This window comes from Paroedura picta, chromosome 14 (genome assembly GCF_049243985.1).
Source record: "Paroedura picta isolate Pp20150507F chromosome 14, Ppicta_v3.0, whole genome shotgun sequence".
Lineage (NCBI taxonomy): Eukaryota > Metazoa > Chordata > Lepidosauria > Squamata > Gekkonidae > Paroedura > Paroedura picta.
In genome coordinates, this window is record NC_135382.1 from 30,267,199 (window position 1) to 30,286,138 (window position 18,940).

The window sequence follows — 18,940 nt, forward strand, 5'->3', positions numbered from 1 at the left end:
TACTTGAACCCCTGCTTCACACTGGCTTTCTTTTGGCAAGCTTCTCAATCTTTTACCCTGCATGAGGTGGTATAGATGTTGTACATTTAGTTCTTACAATGATACTAATCTGTACTTATTAGTATTTACAAGCTAGTTAAATAACTGGTATTTATTGTTGCATTGCTCTTTTCGTTATCAGTAGTTGCTTTTACCATAGTTCTATATAATAATAATTATTATTATGGGGTTTTTCTGCCAATGGGATTTCAGGCACACTTAGGAACTTTTGGGGGTGGTCTTCCATTCCCCTCCATCCAGCAGTCCCCATCTGAAGTGACCTTTGTCCAAGTCAGTCCCACAAGCTCCAGCATAGCCTGTCTAGTGGGGTCAAGGGCACCTCTCCTCCCATTTTTATGACTTGGCCATTTAAGGAAAAGCCGGAGTGAAAAGGGAAAGCCCCTCACAATCCCTGTGGCCACCTTCATCTTGGTCATTCCAACGGCTTTGTCCTTCAACGACCTCTGCATCTCATGATTGTTTTCACTGTTTGAGATTATTGCTTGTTTTGTGTTTTGGCTTAACCGACCTGCCCAGAGCGATCTGGCAAACGAACAGGAACAGTCTAACATCAACACCAACCGTATGCACTACAATATAGATTGAAACCATTTCTTTTAATATACCATTCCGTTGAGCTCTGCAATGCCTCCATCTCCTGATGCGTAGTTCAGCGTCACTTTTATAAGATTATTTACACACTTCTGCTCCCACAAAAGGTTCCCGCCCTGTTCCGTAAGGCAGAGGAAGGCCAAGGTATCTGCCTGGTGACACGCCTAAAATCGTCCAGAACCATCTCTGAAGCCTTCAAGCGCAGCGCGATTGCCAAAGGGGAAGGGGGGAAATGAGAGAGAGAGAAGTAGCCCCTGATGTTTTCTGATTGGTTAAAAATAAAAAGAAATTTGCATCCCTGATGAACAGCCACTCAGAGACGGCGGGTGGCGTTCTAGATCTACTCCCAGGAGCACTGCTAGAAGCGCTTCATCTGTCGCCGCTCTTGCCGGCGCTGTTTCTTCTCGTTGGGCTCGGGGTTGGCAGCCGAGGAGTCTGTGGTGAGCCAAGGCCCTAAGATGTTAACCCAGAGAAGGTAAAGTGCCCGTCCAGGAGCCTGCAAAAAACAAACACGAACCGGTTACTGACCAGCTAAGGACGTGACAACCTATTAGCAAAAGGCACAGTTAAGCATTGGCTAAAAAAAAAAGAAAAGAAAAGTTTGTTGAGTTTACCCCACTTGTTTGTATTTGATTCCAATCTCAAAACTTGAAGGCCTCCTGGCAAAATTGCTGTTTAAATGGGGAATTCAGGTCTCAAATTGAACATTTGGTACTCATTATTTGCCGTTAAGTCTCTATAGGACAGTGGGATGGATCCTAGTGATCTGCAGGGGAAGCCACACACACCAGGCCATTTACAGTCCAAAGAAAGTTTATTCACTGCACGGAATAACAGAATTTTCACGTAGGTTAACTGCTCTAAGTCCGATCCTGTTGTGAAGCAGGGTTGTTGTTTTTTTTTACCCTTCTTCGCCATCAGAGTGTGGTATAGTCATGTATTTTCCTGGGATCTTCCCAGGTTCTATCCAGTCCTTCTCAAAGCTGCTTTACTAGTTCAAGTCAAGTCAGATTTTATTGCATATAGCCATAGGCCATTACAATCCAAAAGGAAAATATAAAAGGATTTAAAACATTTAAAATCAGTAATAAAAAAGTAAATTAAGAGAATGTGCAATCTCAGATAATAATTACTTAACGTCATAAGAACATTTCCAGATGACATACATCCAGTGCTTTACTAGATGCTCCATGGATGAAGCAGTTTGGATTTGGCCTGGTTCCACCCACACAGGAGCCACTTCCCCCCCCCTTTATTTCCTCTCCCTCCTGCACAGGGTTTTCTTGTTTTAAAATTGGTGACTTAGTCGTGCACAATTGATGTACCATTACACCCAAATATTGATCCTTGCCAGTATTTTCAAGTTTCATTATTTTATTAAGTCATTCTCTAGTCCCTTTGTGTATATATGGAAACGCCTATCTCTGGAACTAAATGGGCTAAAGACTCTTTTTGAATGAAAACTAGGAATGCAGAGAACCTGAGGCAGAAATGGGAAACTGCCCAGGAGCCTCCATCCCCAACCCTCATCCTCTTGCACTGAATAACACAATATTGGTTGTGCTTGAACTACACCACATTGAATAAAACACGGCATGACTCAGCTCAAACAGCTCAGCAAAGGCAATAAGGGACAGCAACAAGTGCACACACTGGGGGGTGGGGGGGAGAGAAACAGGAAGTAAAACGGCAAGACTTACCAAGAGCCAGAAGTACCACACGTAGGGAGAAAGACAGCTGAGAACCTGGACTATGGCTGTGAGCAGGATCACATCCTTCAGGTGCCTGCAGACCAAGGAAAAGGTTGGCTGTATCAGCACAGGATTCAGAATAGCCTCGTCTGTCTCTGAACTGCCCAACCTTCTTTCATTCAGAGAAACTCAATGACTAACAGAAGAATTACAGGAGAGCAACCCTGCTGTGGGAAAGTATGTGGGTAGGGGGGAGGGGAAGTTAGGCGGAGGAATGAAGGAAACTGAGTACAGCCCCCTCCCCCCCAAAGTTCAGAGCCCACAAAGTGGAAGGAAGAATATTCTCCCCAATATGGGAAGAGACACTCTGGTAAATGACACCTGACTCCACAAAAGCCTTAGTATCTTTACATGATTCCCTGCTGGGCTCTGGAGATCTGAGTCAGTGCTCGAATTGCAAGGGGGGCCCAGCCCCACCTTTCTTTTGCATCAGCCCCCTTCAGTCGCCATTTTTATAACTCCTTGCAGAGGAAAGTTCCCCTGGGCCTGGATTAATGTAGGAGCATCCTAGAATTCGAGCACGGATCTGTGCATGCGTTCAGGCAGCAGGTCCTGCTCACCTGGATTTGTGGGGTGTAGACACTCACTCTGCCATCCCCTGCTCCATATTCAGGTCAATCCCACCGTCGGCAAGGCTGCCGTCGTCCGCAAAGGTTGGCTTTGCCATGGAGCTCATGGAGCGGTAACTGGCTCCGTAGATCAGCATGCTGAAGACAAACGCAATCTGGAATGAGAGCACGGAGAGATCAGCCAGGGAAGCATCTGTGGATCCCTTCCCTCCCAAGATTCTCAGATCCCAAACAAAAGAGAGGAGCCTCCAAATGCCAGAGCCCAGCAGTAATTGAGAGACAGGTCTGCCACCTTCCCCTCCTCACGTTATAAAGGCATAAGAGGGAGAAGCTCAGCGACAGAGTCTGAGTGACAGAGCACCTGCTTTACACATGGACAGTTCAATCTCTGGCACCTCCAGTTAAAAGATCTCTGGTAGGAGAGTTTGGGAAAAGCTTCTCTCTACTCGTGACATTGGAGAACTGCCACCAATCACAGTCCACAGTATTAATGAACTAAACAGATCAGTGGTTTGACTCTGTGTAAGGCAGCTACAGAGGTCTACACTTGCAGCAGAAAAGCTAGTTATACTGTTCCTGCTTCAAATACAAACAAGCACAGAGTGGCCTAAATTATGTAGTACTCCGAACAGGAATGGTAGAGTGCCAGCATCTAAAGCAGGCTGATGAGGATTCCCTCTAGCAGGATAAGATGTGGCCGTGGAACCACCTGGTCATGACCTGGACATCCCTTTCTCTCAGGAAACAACTATTTACTTACCAATCTATTCAGTACTTATTACAGGCTTTCATAAAACTCTGGGATGGGCCTGGAGGGGGTAGGAAGGGCCCCGGGTGGGTGTGTACATCGCTATGCTTCCCAACCGTATTCTGCACGATTGTACCACTTGTAGGGTTTCTTAATGGTAAAGAAGCTGAGAAAGACTGACTCAACAGCATAAGCAAAACTAATCCATCTCTGTCCCATGGCATTTATACTCTTGGCCGTACAATACTCACCCAAGTCCAGAGCGTGGCCGCTGAGTAGAAGATGACAACGTTTACAATTCCATAAATGGCCTGTAATTAAGGGAAACAAAGTGAGAAATAATACAACAGTATTTATAAAGTGCTTTTGAATGTTTCAAGTGCTTCACATATTTTATCTTACAACAGCCTTTGAGGTAGGCCAGTGTTCTCATCAGAAGCCGAGAAAAAGTGAGTTCCTTAAGGTTACCTAGTTGAATTGAGAGCAGAGCGATCTGAATCAGGAATTTCTCAGCTTTTATCTTGCTCTCATAGCCACCACTCCATAGCAGGTGATAAGAACCAACAAAGAACTTTAACATTTCTTGGAATGAAAAAAAAAACCTTAAATCTCACATGAATCTAAATGAATAGGATAGACTGCTTCAAACCCCTTTACTTTGACCCAGAGATCACTGAGATAGAAGGGGTACCTCATTACACTTTTGGAATGTTAAAAGTTGCTAAGACGCAGCAGAAATGACTCTGGCAAAGTAAGAAATGACACCCCAGAACACTCTGCAATAATGCAGGGCTTCCAAGTTATGGTATCTCTTTGTGCATCAGATATAATTCCCTGCTTGTGGAAAGCATTAAATGATCCACCATTTCTGATCTGGCAGAAGCAATACAACAATAAAGTGAATGCTCTGAAGCTTCAGTAAAGCACAGAGCCTGCAGTCCTCCACTATGGGCAGCATCCATTAAAATATCCTATTGTTTTCATAATTAAGTCATTCTGTAACAGGAGACCAAGCCCATTGATCTATGCAATATTCTGATATCTGTTGACTGCTATAACTTAACTATTTCCCTTCTGTATTGATTGGTATGTTTTTCACATTTGCTTTCTAACTCCCTCAGACTGAGAGGTTGAACCTACCGAGGGAGTGGCAAAGTTATTGTTGTTGAAATGTTGTTCTAGTTGGTATGTTATTGTTGTTGTTATATTGATATTGTTCTATGTAAATGTTCTAAAATATTTTATGTAAACCGCCCAGAGCCGTAGGGAAGGGCGGTATTAAAATCTAAATAAATAATAAATAAATAAATAACACTCCATACAAGATAAATTTTGAAATATGTTGTGGACATATATGTATCCAGTTTATGTATCCAATCAGATTTTTACAGGCCGGTTTTCAGTACAGGAGATCTCTTTTTGTTTGTTTATAGATTTAGGACAAGAAAATTAAAGCCAAAGCTCCTCAAAACAAAAGTTATTTTGCTACCGAGCAGGACTCATCATTCATCGAACTCATGCAAAGCCCTGCAAACTTACATTTGCCCCCAAGATAATCCTCAGATAGAACTTCAGAGTATCCTTGTTTTCTTCAAATATCTGCTTTTTACCTTTGGTTCCCACCTTTCCCTTTGGCTAGAAAGAAACAGAGAGGAACAATTAATACACCCATTCTGTTATTCAGCCCAGGAAGGGTCATTTTTCTGAATCTGGGAACAAACCCAAGTTCTGTACAGGATTCTAACCACCCTCAAGTACAGCAAACCACCACTAAACAAGTAACATCATAAGAGGCCTTAAAGCTTGCCATAGAAGCACACAGGTATTCATTCCTTTGGCCCTGGATTAGCACTAGGGTGATGGGATCTAGTACTGGCTGCCAACCAAGTAAGAAAATCACCTACCAGATTATAGCTTGCACTGATACATCAACTTCATCAGTAACACAAAGTGAATTTTCAAGTCAACAAATCAATATAGCCAACTTGCCTTGAGAAGTTTTAAGAAGACAGTGCAGGATTGTATTATTCACTAAGAATTTTTCATAATAGCTTCAGGCAGCACAGTGGCCGTTACTCATAGCTGCAAACAGATCTACTGAAGACTAACCTCATGTTTCAGCAGAAGTGGGTTCCAGCCCCCCAAAACGTAGGCTCCAAAAACATACATGCCCTACTGGATTCACCTAGTCCAGCTACCCTGGGGGGGGGGGGGCAGGGGGCAATTGGCAGGACATAAACGCCTCCCGCCCCATATTGCCTCACAGCACTGATATTCAGTGCCTCTGGTTGTACCGTGAATCTGCGGCCACAAGACCCCTTTTCCTTTCCCTCCTCTTCTGTGCCATCAGGCTACTCCTCAAGGCAAAGACACGCTGTCACACAGACAAGGGACTGCTTCCTGCTGAGTCAGGCTATCAAGATCGGCACTCTCTAACTAGCAGCAGCTCTCCAGGAGCCCATGGAGACAGCTCTTCACTGGAGACGCCGAGGCCTAAACTTGGCGCCTTCCATACGCAAAACACCTGCAGCCCCGCAGCTCAAGCGAAATCGAAGAGGCAGTTTCCCAACGCGGGTAGACTCCTCCCAAGCTATTCCTAAGGCACCTTCACCGGGGAGTTCTACATTCACACCAGCAAGGACACAGGGAAGAAAAGTGGCCGCCATTCCCCCCTTCCAGGCCAACACGAACGCCCCGCTCACCGCCATGACAGCTCCACAGCCTGTCCTAAATAGGCAGCACCCCACCACCTCAGCATAGCCAGACTTCCGGCGCAGGTAAATTACGTCATCGCGCGGGGCAAGAGTGCTGCCGCAGAGGACCACAGTTCCCAAGGTGCCTCGCGCCGTCGTCATAGGGATTCGAGAAGCGGAGGCGGGGAGACGGAGGGGCGGAGCCGAGGGGGCGTGGCCAAGCCGTTGGGGAGGCTGGTCGCAGTCGGAGCCCGGCTTGGCTGAGCTGCGGGCGGGGATGGCGATGGGGGAGCTGCCGGTGGAGGTAGGGACGCCTGGGGAGAGGAGGAGCATGGAGGAGACCCTGCAGGGGCTGCCAGGGTGGGCAGCGCTTCAGATCTTGAGTCGACACGTGTTCTTGTGTGCAGATGTGCTTTCAAACACGTGTCACTTGGATTGTGCGTGTGTTTTTCTTGGGGGGGGGGGCTTGCCTGCCTTGAGTCAGGAGGAAGGACGGGATATGTGTGTGCATGTTTGTATATTTATATATATATGTGAGTGTGTGTATGTATACGTGTTTGTGTGTGTATATATGTATATTGATATTGATTAGTAAATTGCGCTGCAGGTGACCTCACGGCGTTTTCTTTTGTCCAAGCGCAACTTGGCTGCGATTTCCAGCTCCCGTTTCCTTTTTCCTCCTTTGCCCTCTCCTCTGTCTTTGCCCCCTCCGGCACCTCGCAAGCGGATCCGATCGCAGCTGCAGCCTCGATTACACAGCAGAAGCGATGAGGTTCGGGAGGGCTTCCTCCTGGGTGACTGCAGCTAGGGATGCTCTGCAGTTGTTTCGTGCACACGTGCAAGCAAAAGCCCTGCACATTGAAATCCCCCTTTAAACTTCAAAAGGGGCAGAACGAGCTGGTTGGCACACATCAGCACCAATGGGATGAGTGCGCTTTGCTTTCCTCCCTCATAGGCCGGGCTGTGCTTCCCTTTGCCCTCTCTCCTTGAGTGCTACCTGATTGTTTTAAGGACCGCGCTGGACAGCGGCCACCTTTCGGGAAGCAAGGGGTTTGAAAGGGGAAGAGAAGGCCACATGAAGATGGAAAGGAAGAGAGTGCCTTACGGTTTTCTCCACCCCCCCCCCTCCCTGCCCCCCAATGTTCTATCTTGCCTTTCTGGTCATACATAAGGCGGCTGGAAATTTTTCTTAGAAAGTCCCCATAAAACCGGTTTGTCAAGCTGGAAGCATGGCAAGTCTGTGTCACGTCCTGCAAGTTGCAGAATGTTGTACCCCCTCCCCCAGTAAGTTTGGAACTGACCCCTGGCAATCTCCCATTTGCATTTAGAAACTATCTGTATGAAAGATCCCAGGATTTTGCTGGAGCTAAAGCTTAAAATGTTTGCACAAACATTATCTTGTGTTTGGGGGAACCTAGAGGGGAGGGGCTGTTGAGTGGGTATGGGAATTTTGGTAGGAGGGTCAACGGCTACAGGATTTCACTGTCTTTTATTGTAATTAGTGTAATGTCTGTATTTTTTTTTTGTATTTTGTTTTTGACTGTAAACCACCGTGAGCCAGCCAGTCCAAAACCAGCGGTTAACAAATTGAATAAATAATAATAATTCCAAGGTACTTGATGCCAGCTGCAAAAGGAAACTTCCTGGGTTTGAGGGGTTAATGAGATTTTGAGCACCTTGGCTGGAAAGGATTCTGAGAGCTAGAAAAAGATCCAGTCGAAATGTGCATGAGGCTGGTTTGGGGGCACCAAGCCCTAGATCCTTAGTTCAAGGTATATGGGTGCCAGTTTGGTGTAGTGGTTAGGAGTGCGGATTTCTAATCTGGCATGCTGGGTTCGATTCTGCGCTCCCCCAAATGCAGCCAGCTGGGTGACCTTGGGCTCGCCACGGCACTGATAAAACTGTTCTGACCAAGCAGTAATATCAGGGCTCTCTCAGCCTCACCCACCTCACAGGGTGTCTGTTGTGGGGAGAGGAAAAGGAAGGCGACTGTAAGTTGTTTGGGGACTCCTTCGGGTAGAGAAAAGCAGCATATAAGAACCAACTCTTCTTCTTCTAATTGACATGAGGGTGCCATGCTCAATGGCATTCTCCTCTGTTAGGATACATGGACTGAGGCTGAACTCCTGTCTCTGAAAATGGGGTGTAGTGGGGGGGGGGGAGCTGTGAGTTGTATTTATCATGGTGGACTAGACCTGGGAAGACCAAGTCCAAATGTCCACTCCCCGTGAAACCCACCCAGTTGCCTGGGGCATTCTCTCTCAGCCTAATGCTTTAGGCTGATCTTCCATTGAGCAGGGGGTTGGACTAAATGGTCTGTCTGGCCCCTTCCAACTCTATGATTCTATCGGTTTGAATTGAAAGTGGCTTAAGAAAAGATTGGATTTGTAGCCATGTCTAGATGAGTTTCCTTGTATGGAGGAGGAAATGGTAGACATAAAATGAACTTAGGCTCCACTTCTTTGTGTTCTGGTGAGGAGGGGTGGCAAGATCCATTGGAACTATAACTCACAGATAATGTTGCTTATCAAGAACTCCCTTTAATCATTAATTGCTTTTTACAATCCTGTAATTCTGCCCTATCATATCTGCTTTTTTGACCAGGATCATCAACACCTGGGTTTTTCATCTGGTTAGGACAAAAGCATTAGTGTTTCCAAACGCTTCCAGCCCCTAATCAATTCCTGTTTTTCCAAATTGTGGGGGCCAATAGCAAGATAGCATGCTGGACTTTGGTGTAGTAAATATTCTGCTTGCCCTTGAGCCAACATGCCCTGTGGTGGAGTGGTTAGAGCACTGGCCCCAGATTCAGCCCTCCAAGCCACAAAGCTAACTGGGACCTTTGAAACTTCCACCCTCTTTTGTTCCCCTAACCTACCTCGCAGGGGTGTTGCAAGGAGAAAACGGAGGACGGGACAACTTATACAAGCTGCCATGAGGTCGTTAGGGGAAGGGTGGAGGAGAACTGCTAATGTGTTTGCTTTAGTGTTGGACCGTAGAATAAACTATAGTTATAGACTCTCTTTAGACAAATCTACCGAGGGTGTGCAAGGTATGTGGAGTACACCTCTTCTTGCACACAGCTGTTCTGCCCACAGGCTCCTGCAACAAGCCACACACCATGCCAGAGTCCAATTTCCAGCATTTCACTCACTTTGGAAAACACAATCTATCGTTCCATTTTCTCTTGGCAAGCTGCTGGACAAGCAACTTGCTTAGAAATCAATACCTTTTTTCAGAGGGCTTAAAAGTCATATTAGATCTGGGGCTGAAAAAAGTTACATTGCAGTTGTACAAAACGCCCTCTTTAAACCGATGAAGCAGAAGTCCGGTGGCGCCTTAAAGCAGAAGAGCATTCGTTCCAGTATGAGTTGCCATGAGTCACAGATCATTTGAAATGAAATTTGAGTTTAATATGCATGATCTTGGCTACAATTCCGGTCTCTGCAGACGGAGCCTGCTGCCTCCTATCAAGCGCATCAAATCAGTTTAGGGCCTGTGCGTGTTTGCTTTAATAGGGGGCAGGGAGATATGAGATGAAGAATTATAAATAAGATACAGCAGGCTCTGTAATCATTTCAGCACTGGGTCAGTCGCCAGTATTTTTGGTCCTATCAACCCAGCTGCATGAAGATTTCTGTTCCGTAGAACAATATTTTTCCACCCGCGAACTGCCAACCATTCATTTAAGAACTGTAATATCCTTATGCAGGAGTTCTGTCTGGCAGTTCCTTGTCCCCATGGCATTTACACTACAAAATAGTGAATCTTCTACTTAGTGGCAAGCAAACCTGCTCATGCCCGGACATGGATACCTCAGACAGGCCTGATTTCGGGTTGTCCTTAGTATTTAGATAAATAAATACAATAAATATTTCGGTACCCTGCCCTTCCTGGATAGGTAAGGGTTGGTAACAATATGGCTTAAAACACCAACTTAATAATAAAACAGATTGGCATTAAAACCTTATATCATACACTAGCCTACAGCATGCTTTGGCCTTGGGGGGTCAAGATGTCCTTGGAGGGCCGATCTTTTCTCAGTTTCAGCACAGAAGCTGGCACTTCTTGATGGTCTAATTTGGGCTTCAACCATAAGCCTGGTGGAACAGTTCTGTCTTGCAGGCCTGGCAGAACTGGTTAAGATCCTGAAGGGCCCCGATCTCTTTCGGCAGAGCTTTCTAGCAGGCTGGGGCCAAGGTCGAGAAGTCCGTGGGTCTGATCATGGTCAATCTCACTTCTTTTGGGCCAGGGATCCTGAGCAGGTTTTGGTTAGGTGTCCTTAATGCTTTGGGGGGAGGGGTGCATGATGGAAGAGGTGGTCCCATAGATACACATGCCAAGCCCAGACCATTTAGGGCTTTAACGCTTAATAGCACACTCTCAAACCTGAGCCAGTCTCCAATCTGAAGCCAGCGAAGCTGAGACAATGCTGCTGGACGAGCAGCATGGATGGGAGACTGACAAGGAATTCCATGGCCACGAGGAAGGGGCAGCCATGGCAAACCTCTAAGCGGTCACCGTAAGTCAGCTGCGACTAGATGGCAAACTAACCTATTCAGTTTTCAGGAAAGGAAATCGCTACTGGGGGGTGAGCTTTCAGCCTGCTGGGGAGCAAAAAGGCAGTCTTGGCAGTTTTTGGTTTCTTCCTGACAGGTGATCACTCACATCCTGAGCTTCCTGCCTATCCCGGACAGAAAAGAGGCCTCTCTGGTGAACCGAAGCTGGTACTTTGCAGCCCGGGACTCTCTGCGGCAGGTGAGCCTTCCCCCCCTCCCCTCCGTGGCATTTAAAACCAGGGCCAGGCAGTTCCCCCGACTCCCCACATACAATGGTGCAACCGATGGATCTTGGGGAGGCATCCAGAATGTGGCCATATACCTGGAGGGCATTTGGGATTTCAGGCTGCCCCCTTCTCTCCCCATGCTATGGCTTCTGATGGGTGGCGGGATAGAATCTGCTTATACCAGGGGACCCCAAAACAGTGCCGGTGGGTGCTGTAGTGTCCATTGACACTTTTTCAGGTACCCACCAAGCATTTTTAGAAAGTGAAAGGAGCCATGTGAGGTTTTGGACTAACTTCGGATTGGCCGCTGGAGGCTTTATTGGGTCTGCAGATTTTTTTTTTTAACATGGCTTTAGCAGCAGCTGCCACCAAAACACAAGGATCTTCAGTACGAGACTGAAGGGTGGCCATTTTGTGGCGGGTTCTGCCTCCTGTGGCAGCCATTTTGTGTCTGTGCCTACTACACCGTGGAGGACTTCCAAAGATCCCCATAGGCTAAAAAAAGGCTGAGGAGTTCTGGTTTGTACCATTCTGAGCAGGGGTCGTCAAACTGCGGCCCTCCAGATGTCCATGGACTACAATTCCCAGGAGCCCCTGCCAGCATTCGCTGGCAGGGGCTCCTGGGAATTGTAGTCCATGGACATCTAGAGGTCCACAGTTTGACTACCCCTGATTCTGAGGATAAAACTCCCAATTTCTTCCAGGCTCTTAAAAACTGGGGACTCAAGATGGCTCACAAGACCATAACCTCTTCCTCCATGTTATCGTCGCATCGCTCACCATGCCCAGCAGGTGCGGCGGAGCGACAGGCCTGAGGTCTCCCCAGGACCTGTCACAGCAGAGCAGAGATTCTAACCTGGCTCCCCCAAGCTCTCAATCTGCCCCCACAGTGGGTCAGGGGAGCAGCATTACCCTGACATACTGGCAGCGAGCAGCACAGTCACCACCATAATTCTCTGTCCGCCTCACTCTGTCTCTTTTTTGCCATCTAATTGCACTTGTTCTTTTCCCCAGGAGGAGAGCATCGTCTACAACATCCCAGCTTCCTCCACCTCACTCGGGACCATCAAAAGCCTCTCCCAGAGACGGATTTGCAGCATCCGGCTAACAAACCTGGACAGCTCCTCCACTTCCCGAGATGTCATCAAGTACGTGGCTGGCTACCTGGGTTCCCACCTGCGCCACCTGTGCCTGCGGGGCAGCAGCATCTCAGAGGCCTGCTTCGAGGAGCTCCTTCTTGCCTGCCCTTGCCTGACCGCCTTGGATCTGAGCACCTGCAACAGCCTCTTCATGCCGGGGACTCTGCTCTCCAAACAGGAGACTTTCCTCCGAACGCAGAAGGCCCTGGGCAACCTGCAGGACCTCAACCTGTCCGGTGTGCGCTACCTGTCCGACCTCACCTTCAACCGCTTGACCAGGTGCACGCCCCGGCTGTCCAGGCTGTCCCTCGCCCGATGCCACATCACTTTTGAGTTTGACGTGTACCACGGCTCCCGGGATTACAGCTCCTCGGCCCTCCTGTCTTTCCGCAACCTCCTGCGCTTCCTTGCAGAGCGGGCTGGCAGCGTGAAGGCTTTGGACCTGAGTGGCACCAGCATCTCCAGCCAGGCCATGAAGACCCTGGCCCAGGTGGAGAACCTGTGCCTGCACGAGGGGGTGTTCCAGGGCTGCCAGGACCTCTCCGACGAGGCTGTCAGTGTATTGTGTCAACATCAGCCCCGCTTGACCGTGCTGGACCTCAGCGGCTGTTCTGAGCTGACCAACCGGGCCATCTTAGCCCTCTCCTCCCGCCTGCCGGACCTTCGGTGCCTGAGGCTGGAAAAGCTCCCACGGGTCACAGATGCTGGCTTCCAGGGCCTGTCGCGCCTAAGGCACCTCCAAACCCTGAATGTGTCCGAATGCAGCCTCGTGAGCTCCAGCGAGCTGGTGAAAGCCATCGGGGCTATCGAGGGACGGCCTCAGTTGGTCTCGTTGAACGTCGCCTTTTGCACTTTGCTTAGAGTAAGTCTCCAGGGCTGCTTCCAAGGCTGCCCTCCTTCTATCTGCGTCTTAACGTTATGCATCTTTAAATAAAAGGCAAGGGGGTGACGGTTGAAAGGGGGTGGGGGCAGCAGTCTTCCATCCATGTTTCAGATATGCTGCCATTCTTTGAAATGCCACCTCTCTGCAGAGGGTGGCAGATGTTCTCCAAATATGAAGGTTTTTTTGTTTTTCAACGTTACGTGCATTTACATCTTAGCAGCAGGCTTCTAAACCTTACCGCAAATGCCGCCCCACCCTGGCCATTGACAGAGGCCGGACAAAAACATCTCAATAAGGCCAGTCTGGCAAAATAGGCAGGGCTCAGAGTGGGAGTTTAAACCAGAATTCTAGGACTCAAAGCCGTTCCTTTCCCTCACTGCTATGTAGTTTCTATGCGCTTCGGCTTCCTTCCCTTTATTATTACGCTCTTCTCACTGAAGGTCTCGAGCCAATTCAGCGCAGACACAAAATAAAACAACAGTGCATCAGACGTTGAAATGTTCTACTTTAGCTAATCGGCTCCGGTGCCCTGGTTTAGTTTGTAATTCCCCAACAGTACTATCCAGTGTGACATGCTTGTCTCCGTTGCGTGGGTTTTACAAATCTGGCATCTACCTTGAGCCTCCACGAGAAAAGGCCAATTGACCAAAGAAAAAAAAGAAAAAAGTGGCAGCGGTTGCTAGAGAGAAACACGTCACCTTTTCCCTCCTGCCTCTCGTAGGACAGCTCCGTCACCTTGCTGGCAGGAGCGCTAAGCCGAAGCCTTCGGGTTTTGGACCTCTCCTCCTGTACGGCCCTCACCAACCAAAGCCTCCAAGCCATCTCGACACATCTCTTGAACTTGACTGTCTTGCGCTTGGCCTGGTGCAAGGAGCTGACGGATTGGGGCCTGCTGGGGGTGGAGCAGCCCAGAGAGGCACGGGATCACTCCGAGGAGGTGAGAGAATCCCCCTCACTCCCCCCACACACAAAAGCACTGGCATATGCAAAAAAATTGTATTTTCCCTCGCCCAGTTTCAATATGAGTTAGGGCTGTGGTCCTCTGCTGTAGCACACGGGTGATCCCGGCTTGATGCCTGGCATCTACAATTCAAGGGACCGAGTAGAGGTGGCCGGAAGGAACTCAGCCTGAGACGCTGGGGAGCTGGCCAGAGCGGGATAGTCTGCACTTGGCAGCCGGGGATCTGACTCATGTTTCCTTTTTTGGAGAAACAAGTCAAGGAGATTTGTCAGAGATAAGAATGCTCCTTCCAGGAATCTTTCCCCCTCTAAAAAAACGTTCCTTGCTTTGTTTTCATCCATTTCCGGAGACGCTTAAGGAAGCCTTTGGGCACATCCCAGCTTTGATCGCCCTTCTGTCAAGGCAGTCGCAGAGTGTGCCCTTTTGCCCTGGTCTTCCCCAGCATGCCCTCGGCCGCAATCTGATCTACCAGCAGAACAACAACAGCAATGCAAAAAGACCTAGCTGTAAAACGGCCTCAGTTGGTCAGGATCCTAAAGGCTGGGTGCCTGTGCCATATATGAATAATAAAATTATATAAACATTTATTGGACACAACTGACAAAATTTATAAAGCGCATTTCGACCCAAATTGGGTCTTCTGTCAGAGGTTTAATTAGGGACACACACAGCGATTCAGTAGAAAGAACATAAAGCAGCCAGGATAATGGACCAAGTTTTATTTTTTAAAATCAATGGAGATGCTAGAAAATGCCATGAAGGCAGGCCTGCCTCCGAACAGCTTGAGAGGAGGAGGTCATTATCTGACAAGGGGGCATTTTCTGTCGGCTCCATCTCCGTTGGTTTTGTTACCCTAAAAAATAAGTTTTTAAACTTGGTTGATTATATCGGCTCCTTTATGTACTTTCTACTGGAATATTATGAGTATCCATAAGCAGAATTTAGGCGGAAACATGTTAGGTCTAAAGTTTACTACTGTACAGTACACATTATGTTTTTCTAAGAATAGCCGATGGGCTTTGCGTATTTTTACAAATTTTATATGTTGCACACAATAAACGTTTGCATCATTTTATCATTCCTATTGTACAGACACCCAACCGTTAGGATCCTAATTATTTTTCAGTTTGGCCTTTCTTTCTCCTCGTCTTTTCAAATCTTTCTCCCCTTTGCAGTTTTCTTCTACTCTTCCAGCGGAAGGGAGGCAGAACGGTCCTCGTCTCTGTTAACGCCTCCGTTCTGTTTTGATAGAAGGACGCTGGCCCGAAGTTCAGCAGGAATTTTGGGAACATGGGATTCTTCCTGCCGCCTCCACAGGATTTGGAGCAAGGGGCCCCAATCCTCGTCGACCTCACGAAGCAGGAGGGCCCGCAGAAGCACCCGGCCTCCTTGAACGCGCTGACCCGCCTGCAAGAGCTGGACTTGACAGCCTGCGGGAAGCTGACGGACACGAGCATCGCGAAGGTTGGGGCATCAGGACTGCCACTCTCTGCCAGGCGCTGTACAAAGCGCATGGTGCGGAGGAGACAGGAGAGATGGGGCCCCCACAGAGATTTGCATGAGGGAGGATGTGGGCAAGGAGGGGGAAGTTATCAGGGCTTTGCAATAACTTACCTGGGGTACAGCAGCCGAAGAGTAAGGCGGTTCAGATGAAGGGTTTTGGTTACGAAAAGTGGGTGGTGGAGGAACGCGAAGGACACTGATATGTAGGTGGAAAGTTCATCGCTGGCACAGGAAGCACAAGAGGGGAGCCCCAAGGAGGCGGGCAGAAGGTACCCAAAAAAAGATGCAAGGAAACTGACCCCGCTAGGTCTGCAGGCGGTGGCGGCAAGGCGGAGAGAGCTCAAAACGCCAGCCCTCTGGCCCTTGTGGTTCTGGGAATCTCAGCAGGAAAGACGGAACGGGAAATGCAAAGCTTCTAGTCCTCAAGGTTATGCAAAGCCTGGCATGGGGCCTCGAGAAGAAGATGGGAAGGGTCACAGCGATGCTAACACGGAGACCTGTCGCGCTGTATTAGATATTTGGAATGGCGACAGTCCAGCCCTTAGGACGGCAGCCTGAGTGCAGAAGAGCATCCCTGCCCCTTCCAAAGCTAGCGGGGCAGGTTCTAACCTGACCTTCTCCCTGATGCACTTGCAGGGAGGGGAGGTTGTTCTAAATTGATAGGGTGTCCTCAAGACAGCACCCAGCCTGCAGTTTCTAGGGGTACAGTCTGGAAGGTCTCCTATGCTTCCGTTCTCCATATATAGCTCAGCATCCGGAGACGCCTCTCCAGAAATACACCCGTTTGTTAATATAACAGAACCCGTATCTCCCCTTCTCCCTGCTGGCTTGCGTGTAAAAATGCTCAGTGTGCCTCGTTCATTTGGGCTGATCCTGCGTTGAGCAGGGGGTTGGACTAGGTGGGCCTGTGTGGCCCCTTCCAACTCTATGATTCTATGATCCTGCGTTGAGCAGGGGGTTGGACTAGGTGGCCTGTGTGGCCCCTTCCAACTCTATGATTCTATGATCCTGCGTTGAGCAGGGGGTTGGACTAGGTGGGCCTGTGTGGCCCCTTCCAACTCTATGATTCTATGATTTGTGGGAATGCTGGAAATGTGGAAGGGGGTCTCAGAGGCAGGGGTTCCTTTGGCCACTCCTGGCCCCCCCCCACCCAAGACTCCTTTCCTCCTGCAGCAGCTTATTGTCATTCTCCTCCCCCAGGTCATCCGTTTCCCCGAGCTCCGCCGCCTGTCCCTTAACCTGGTGCCCAACCTGACAGACACAAGCCTCACTGCCGTCGCCCGTCACTGCCGCAGCCTGGAGCACGTTTCGCTAAGCCACTGCGTGAACCTAACCGACAAAGGGTTCGCGGAGGCCGCCGGCAGCTTGCCCAGGCTGCAGCACCTCGTCCTCTCCGGCTGCAACCAGCTCACCCCGCTGTAAGTATCGGGGCGTCCAAAGGCCAGCAGGGGGAAGGAAAGAGTCTCGGGACGAAGACCAGCCCCTGTCATCAAGGGTGGGGTGGACGGCCGACGCCTGACGGGGTTTTCCCTTGCCAGGACCCTGCGGGCCCTCGGCCGGGAGTGCCGGCAACTGAAGTGCCTGGACGTTTCTATGTGCGGCAGGATTAGCATGGCCGACGTCGAGCTCTTCCAGTCTCGCCTCCCGCTGCAGATGAACATCCACTCCCGGTTCGTAGGCGGAGCAGACCTTTCCGTCACCCTCTGAAAAAGACGCCGTGGGCCTGAAGCAGGGCAGGCCCCCTGGGAAAACAGGTCCCGCCTGGTCGGCTCATTGCCCCATGCTCTGGGCCGGGGTGGTAACGCCGCAAAAGGAACAGGGCGGCCGAAGCAGGCCGGGTCACTGCCGTTAAGCACAGCCGCACCACTGCCTGTCTGAGGCAATGTAAGCCAGCCTCTGTCCCTCCCCCCCCATACACACCTTGCCCTACTGAGCAGGGCTGCCTATCCCACACGTGCCCATAGGGAGCGGGAGTGGCTTGCTTGACCCCAGCCAGCATCTGCAGCAGGACATTTCCTGCACCAATGGAAACAGAGGAAGCTGCTATTCCTGCAACACCTGATGCAGCCACCAAGCAGCAGCCGCCTGCGGGATCCTGCCAGGAGGGCTTCCTCTTTCAGGTGTTCTCTGTCCCCGCCCCCTGCTGCCTCTTCGAGAGCATAACTGAGGCTGATTGGGCGAGGGAGCCAGCCTCCAATCCTCTTTTTCCAAGAGAACGTGCCACGCCAAGGTGCTCTAATAAAGGACTCTAGCACACCTTTTGTTTCCAGTTGGCTTTTAAGACGCAAAACGGCCTACGAAACATCACGCTACCTAACAAACCTACAAGTCCCTCTCTTTCTCTCTCTCTGGGGACTTCGGAAGCAGCAGCCCAGCCCACCCTGCAAATCTCAGAGCAAGCCACTTTTGATATTCCAGAACATCTCAAAAGCAACAGGGCAGCAGAGAGGGTGGCCTCCTGCTCCGCTCTTTAAAACAGCCTCTCTCAACTTTCGTACCCTTATGAAACCCCTGAAAGCGTGATCATGCAGAATATGGCTGGGAAGCAGAGCTGCGGACACACCTTCCCAGGACCCCTCCCCTTCCCACCCCCTCTAGACCCATCATTGGCCATTGGGAGGTCAACATGTCCATATAGGAATCTATCACCCAATAAATGTCTAATAAAGCAGGGGTAGTCAACCTGTGGTCCTCCAGATGTTCATGGACTACAATTCCCATGAGCCCCTGCCAGAGTTTGCTGGCAGGGGCTCCTGGGATTTGTAGTCCATGAACATCTGGAGGACCACAGGTTGACTACCCCTGTAATAAAGTATATATATACTTTATATATGAAGTAACTCCCATCCATTCATGAAACCCTTCAAAGGTGGGCAAGGAACCCCAGGGTTTCAGAAAACCCTGGTTGAGAAAGCCTGGTTTAAGAGGCTAACCTTCCCCACTGGTACACCGAACTTCCCAAAATAAGGGGATGCCCTAGAAGTGGAAAGTGCCCTCAAGTCTCAACACATTTCTGGCAATCCCCGTAAGATTTTCAAGGCAAGAGACAAGCCCTGGACCTTCCTTGGCGGTCTCCCATTCAAGGCAAATCCAAGTTAGCTTCAGAGATCTTGTAGGTTATTCCAGCCCTGGCTTTTTTGAGGCGAGTCATGAAGCTGAAGCAGAGGGAGCTGACTCACAAAAGCCAAGGGTGGGATAAATGTTGCCAGCCCTTTTAAGCGCTCTCAGACTCTTGTGTTAAAACACTACAAGCCGC

At 49.4% G+C, this 18,940-nt stretch overlaps 2 protein-coding genes across 4 annotated transcripts; one reads left to right on the forward strand and one right to left on the reverse strand.

Annotated features, from left to right (window-relative positions):
- Positions 1-637: 637 nt before the first annotated feature.
- On the reverse strand, positions 638-6,539 carry TMEM208 (transmembrane protein 208). 2 transcript variants are annotated; one of them, XM_077310267.1, is made up of 6 exons: positions 6,422-6,539; positions 5,259-5,354; positions 3,971-4,030; positions 2,990-3,126; positions 2,352-2,436; positions 638-1,147 (listed from the first exon to the last, which is right to left on the reverse strand). In XM_077310267.1, exons 1-6 carry the CDS (start codon positions 6,425-6,427, stop codon positions 1,010-1,012), a joined length of 522 nt encoding a protein of 173 aa, XP_077166382.1. In that variant the 5' UTR covers positions 6,428-6,539; the 3' UTR covers positions 638-1,009. The 2 variants fall into 2 exon arrangements, with proteins under 2 accessions (XP_077166382.1, XP_077166383.1); XM_077310268.1 differs by lacking the exon at positions 6,422-6,539 and adding an exon at positions 6,325-6,393.
- A 92-nt stretch (positions 6,540-6,631) lies between these two features.
- Positions 6,632-17,956, forward strand: LOC143823746 (uncharacterized). 2 transcript variants are annotated; one of them, XM_077310327.1, is made up of 7 exons: positions 6,632-6,716; positions 11,069-11,170; positions 12,213-13,199; positions 13,942-14,157; positions 15,433-15,645; positions 16,885-17,102; positions 17,223-17,956. In XM_077310327.1, exons 1-7 carry the CDS (start codon positions 6,690-6,692, stop codon positions 17,389-17,391), a joined length of 1,932 nt encoding a protein of 643 aa, XP_077166442.1. In that variant the 5' UTR covers positions 6,632-6,689; the 3' UTR covers positions 17,392-17,956. The 2 variants fall into 2 exon arrangements, with proteins under 2 accessions (XP_077166442.1, XP_077166443.1); XM_077310328.1 differs by having other exon boundaries at positions 15,499-15,645.
- Positions 17,957-18,940: the final 984 nt, after the last annotated feature.

Bases quoted from the DNA above. Each gene is read 5' to 3' on its own strand.
- TMEM208 (XM_077310267.1), bottom strand. The intron at 3,127-3,970 runs GTGAGTATTGTA...CTCTCATTCCAG, and splicing joins CGGCCACGCTCTGGACTTGG to ATTGCGTTTGTCTTCAGCAT. The intron at 1,148-2,351 runs GTAAGTCTTGCC...TGTTTTTTGCAG, and splicing joins TGTGGTACTTCTGGCTCTTG to GCTCCTGGACGGGCACTTTA.
- LOC143823746 (XM_077310327.1), top strand. From the start codon at position 6,690: ATGGCGATGGGGGAGCTGCCGGTGGAG. The intron at 6,717-11,068 runs GTAGGGACGCCT...TCTTCCTGACAG, and splicing joins TGGGGGAGCTGCCGGTGGAG to GTGATCACTCACATCCTGAG. The intron at 13,200-13,941 runs GTAAGTCTCCAG...TGCCTCTCGTAG, and splicing joins CCTTTTGCACTTTGCTTAGA to GACAGCTCCGTCACCTTGCT.